Raw genomic sequence first — 5,809 nt, forward strand, 5'->3', positions numbered from 1 at the left:
GGGCAGAATCATTTACATGGTCTGGAGTTTGGGGTTGGGAGACGGGCAAGGGCTTCATTTTTGTCAAGTTCTGTTTGAGATGTCCATGAACTTGCCCAATGGGGAAGTTGAATGGGATATAAAAGTTCAAAATTCTGAGGAGGGTCTAGGCTATAAGGACATACAAATGGCATTCAAAGCAATAATTTACTGAATGGATGGGGAAGGGCGCCTAGAACCAGAACTGAGGAAGCACTTGAAATATGTTCCTGTAGAGAAGAAGCAACAAGTGAAAATGAAACTGACAACGGGGAGGTGAGAAGTGTTGGGAAATAGGGATGGTGAAATCAAGTAGCAAGTTTATGGAAAATAAAAATAAAAAACTGTTGGCTGCATGAGGTTTATGTTTTCAGTTACTATCCATTTCCCTAAAATGAGTTATGTTTCTTATCTACAGAAATTTAAACTACAATGGACATTACTCCTTTCAACTTCAGTGAACCCAGGACTGGCCATGGTGAGACGGCGCTTGTGTTCCCAAGGCCAGATGGGACAGAGGGAACCTGGCAGTGGGTTGTCCTGTCTTCTCTGCCAGTCCTCATCTGAGCAAGAACAAAATATTTCCAACCCCATTTCTTATTTTCTCTTAATTGACTCAACTTTTCTCATGAACCTCTGCACTGTCTCTTCATGACACAGCATAACCTCTAAGAGAAAGAGAGGTTAAAGTATCCTGACTGATCCCAGGCTAATGAGGTTTCTTATTTCCTACTTCCAACAACGTGGACACACCAGAAGGGCCAGTTGTAGTCTCTGGTTGTTTCTCTGCCACTCTCTTCAGCCTGAGAGAAGACTGGGAAGGAGGAATGTGAGAAGAATTGATTCATTCAGGTCCTAATTTCCTTGCTCCTGGAGGCATGTTTTGGATGTAGAATCCATTTGGAAGTAGAAACCAACAAATTCAACAGACTGGCTCACTCAGTTTCTCACACAACCCTCCTTTTACTTCCATATCTATAGAAATCAACTATATCAGTTGAACTTTTGCTGGTTTGGTACCACACCACAACACAACTTAGTACCCTAAAATCTCCATCATTTCTTTGGCAATCAATTTGGTAGACAGATGGGAAGTTTTTGGGTCTGGGCCAACTGGGCTCCTCTCAGCCAAACTTGCTCATGCAGTGGTGCTAAGCTGGTGGTTCAGGTCACAACTGTATAATCTTTATTTCCAGATTAAATTAATTGGGTGACATTGATTAATAACATTATATAAGTTTCATGTGTACAATTCTATAACATATCATCTCTGTGTTGCATTGTCTCCTTCCATCACAATACATTTCACCTCCTTTACTGCTTCAACCGCTTCCCACCCCTCACTCCCTCTGGTAACTGTCATATTGCTGCCTCTGCCTATGAGTTTGTTTGTTTATTTGTATTGTTTGTTCCCTTGTTGCTTTCTATTTTATATCCCATATATAAGTGAAATCGTATAGTTCTTGTTCTTTGTTCACCTGACTTATTTCGCTTAGCATACCGGTAATACTCTCAAGATCCAGCAACTGGATACTTTTGAATGGATAGTCCCATGGCCATGTCTGGTGGTTAGAAGGCTCATGGGCAGGCTAGGGTGATAGGGATGACTTGGTCTTGTGTCCTTCATCAGTTGCAGGGTTCTGAAGACCAAGAGACATCAAGCCCCAGGGCATCAGCACTTTTGGAGTGTAGTAGCATCATGCTTCTACTGCCCTATTGTCCAGAGCAAGTCACAGGGCCCACCCAGATGCAACGAGTGGAGAAACAGACTCAGCACCTTGTGGGAGGAGCTGTAGATCTACATGCTAAAGAGGCATGTGTACAGACCTGGGATTAATTCATGGCCATTTCTGCGGTCTGTCACACAGACTGCCATATGCTTTCAGCATTGGCAAATGGTTGCAGTGTTGGAGCTGGCCTTTGGTGACTTTTCTTTTTACCTCCCATGATTTTCCTACTTCTCTCTGGATGACCAACTAATGCCCTCAGGATATCCTTAGGTTGGATGGAGTCTTCCACTGTGGTGCTAACTAAATAATAATCTGAAATCCCACCCACATTTTCTCTTCATCTTAGCCATCTTGTAGCCACTGCTCTCAGCTTCTAGAAATTTACTTTTCCCATCTCATAATTCTGGTGATCAAATGTGGGATACTCTGCCTTTCTTGGATTAGCAACAACTTTACTATAAAGTGTGTGGGAGATAGAAAATAACTACCGATTTTTTGGATGCCAGAGTGGGGGGTTCTGCAAAATTTCTATTCTGTTTGATTGAAAATTTTTAAAAATCATTTCAATGTACAGAATAGAAAAAGAGGGTACAACAGAACTAAAGAGACCACTTAGGGGACTGCTGAGTTATGGATGGTAATGGTAGTTTAGGCTAGTATGATGGTCTTCAAAATGGAGAGAAGCAGTCAGATTTGGGAACTTGCCGATGGGTCAGATCTGTAAGGTAAGGGAGAGAGAGGAATCCAGGGAGATTCCCAGCTTTGTCTGAGGAACTGGGTGAATGGTGATGATATCTCTGAAAAATAAAATGGAGTTTATAATCATGTCAGCAATATTGTCAGTGTGGTGATGTATGCATCAACTCAAAGCAGAGACAGGTCACTTTAATACAAGTTTCATCCTGCAAGAGCCAGTCTTATTCAAGGGCTGTGCTAACAGGGTCTTCTTTCAGGGAGAAACAGGCCCTCAGATGTGCTTGTCACTTGACTTCTATGGTCCTGGTCTGTGCTCAAAAAATCCTGAAGACTTCACCTCTGTAGAAACATCAAAGAGATAAGCAGAGAATTACTGACTGGAAAGAGCTATATTGATGATTTGGTGTTTAAATTAAGACACAGTGATCTTTAAAATATCATTCAGATTATAGGTTATGCTGTTCTATTATTAACTTCCAGGAGTCTTAGGAAGTAGATATGTCTAACCAAGTGAAACTAAAACAGTGTAACTCCACTAATGCTACTCTATATGAGTTGTTATTACTATTATTTATGTATCAAGGGATTTTAGAGTAACTCCAGAGAACTGTCACTACTTTCTGGATAGAAGTCTTCTGTATAACTTAAGATAGGAAAACTTGATTAGATTTCTACATTTAGGTAATAAATTAAAAGTAAGGCATTTTGTTATCCTGTGGTTCAGAATCCCTGAGGAGATGGCTGCATTCTTGAAATATGAAGGAACACTTCGCCTTTCTGCCATGTGCCCTTTACTCCCTTTCAGGGTGGGATGGCATGACTCACCCACCTACTTGGCTTCTTAATGGAAAGAATAAAAGTTCCATTTTGGATATAAATTGGGGGAAGGGGATATTCCACTGTGATGTCCCAAAGTTAGATTTTGTGTTACTTCCTACATTAGCTTATGAGGAACAGCTACCAGCAGTGGCTCAGAGTTCTCTCTTGAACCATTGTGCACCTTCTTCCATGGGCACTTAGCTTCCAAAGGTCAGAGAGAGCAGCTGAAGCGACTCCTAAGAAGTTGCTGGCATTCCCCAAGTTCTTCAGGAGGCAGGTGAGGCCCAGGGGTTCCACAGACTTCCTGTGAGTGCAGAGGGGGCTCACTGACAGGACACTGGTGTGCAATAGAAAAAAACCAGTGGACAGGGCCTTTGCATAGGGAAAGGTTGGAAGTCAATCCTAATGCTGTGGTTTTGTTTCCTGATGTCCCAGGGCTTGGAAACCAAGACCCCAGAGATTCACAACTACAACTTGTCTTAGTGGGTAAGACTGGATCAGGAAATAGTGCCACTGGGAACAGCATCCTTGGAAAGAGAGTGTTTAATTCCAGCATTGCAGCAAAATCCTTCACCAAGGTCTCTGAGAAAGGGAGCAGCACATGGAATGGGAGAGAAATTGTCGTCGTGGACACACCTGGCATTTTTGACACTGAGGTACAGGATGCTGACACGCAAAGGGAGATTGCTAAATGCATCCTCCTGACCTCCCTCGGGCCTCACGCTGTGCTCCTGGTGGTCCCGCTGGGCCGGTACACAAATGAAGAACAAAAGGCCATGGAGAAGATTCTATCAATGTTTGGACCCAAAGCTAGGAGATACACGATTCTCTTATTGACCGGGAAAGACGACTTGGATGGCATGGAGTTCTATGATTACTTAAAGGAAGCACCAGAAGGTATTCAAAATCTGATGGAGCAGTTCAAGGATCGTCACAGTGATTTCAACAATAAGGCAACAGGGGCTGAGCAGGAGGCTCAGAGGGCACAGCTGCTGGACCTGGTCCAGCTTATGGTAAAGCAGAGCAAGGGAGGATGCTACACTAATAAGATGTACCAAAGGGCCGAGGTGGAGATTCAGGAACAGATTTAAGTGAAACAAGAACAATACAGAGCTGAGCTGGAGAGAGATAAAAGGCAGTTAAGGGAGGAATATGAAGAGAAAATCAGAAAGCTGGAGGATAAACTGGAGCAAGAGAAGAGAAAGGCAGAAATGGAGAGGGAATTGGCAAAAAGGGAGATTTGCTATCTAAAAAGGCTGCAAGAAGCCAGAGATGAAGTTGAGAGTCAGCAAGATACTAGTATACTTTACATAATCTTGAGTGTATGGGAGATCGCTTTCTCTTTTTCCTCATTTCTATTTGATGATGATTAAGCTTTTTGAAAACCTGTTTCCTGCATATTTTCAAGTGTTCCTTCCCATATAACTCATTTCCCAAAGTCAGAGTTCTCTGTTTCTGTTTCTCAAGTTCTCAGGGCAGAGATGTTTAGTAAAGTCTCTTATTGGCTATTGGTAGATATTTGTTTGATTTATTTAACACGGATGAGACACATTCTCTATTTGTAAAACTCCAAAGTAGAAAGTATGAATGCTCCCTATCTTCTGTACTCTTTCTTGGAGACAGAGAAAGGGAATGCAGGAGACAAAAAGACAATGATTCTCTAGATTCTTTCTAGATTGGCACATAATCTCCAACTGTGGCTTCTACTTCACATTTTTGCCTTTGGGATGACAATGATCTTTTTACCCATGTTGTTAAAGAAATCAATAACTTGCATTAGGTAATTGATAGCTGGAGATGCTTATAGAATTCTTTCTAAATGAACATAAATTTGTTGAATTACATTCTTTTGGAAGGACTGAAATAGTTCCTTATCATGTGCCCACTCAAGAAAGAAGAGTTGTCTGAAAAACAGTTTTCTCATAACTGAACTAAGTGAAATGCCAGAAAGAGTAAAAGTTAGAGATTCAACAGCTAAGAGAACAATGTTCAGTATATTCAGATGTTTCTGTAAAGTCTTTGAGCAACCTCAAGATAACCACTTTTCTGAATAACTAGTTCTCTCCTTTTCTTGTGAAATTAACTGTTGCCACCACACCTCCATCACCCCACACCTTGATTACTTACTGCTAGGTGCGTCAGCCCCATACTGCTTCCCCTTCCCATTTCAATTGTTTGCTTATTGTTACTATAATAAAACTTTTCTATTCTCTCATATTTGTGCAAAAGTGGAATTTCTTTTATTTTGGGAAATACCACTAATCCTATCTAATAAAAGAGAAATATGCAAATTGACCATCACTCCAACACACAAGATGGCTCCCCCCATGTGGTCAAAGATGGCTGCCCCCATGTGGACACAAGATGGCCACCACAAGATGACCAGCAGGGGAGGGCAGTTGAAAGGGACTAGGCCTGCAAGGGAGGGCAGTTGGGGGTGATCAAGCCTGCAGGGGAGGGCAGTTAGGGGTGACCAGGCTGGCAGAGGAGGGAAGTTGGGGGCGACAGGCCCTCAGGGAAGGGCAGTTGGGGGGGACCAGGCCATC

At 42.3% G+C, this 5,809-nt stretch overlaps 1 protein-coding gene across 1 annotated transcript; it reads left to right on the forward strand.

The window, feature by feature from the left end:
- Nucleotides 1–450: 450 nt before the first annotated feature.
- On the forward strand, nt 451–4,636 carry LOC308246779 (GTPase IMAP family member 4-like; the record flags this gene model as incomplete). Its single annotated transcript, XM_080665145.1, is given in 3 exon segments — nt 451–496; nt 3,699–4,351; nt 4,355–4,636. Coding segments are annotated over 3 exon segments (981 nt in total).
- Nucleotides 4,637–5,809: the final 1,173 nt, after the last annotated feature.

The sequence above is a fragment of the Plecotus auritus genome (assembly GCF_963455305.1).
Source record: "Plecotus auritus genome assembly, chromosome: 4".
In the NCBI taxonomy this organism is placed as follows: Eukaryota; Metazoa; Chordata; class Mammalia; order Chiroptera; family Vespertilionidae; genus Plecotus; species Plecotus auritus.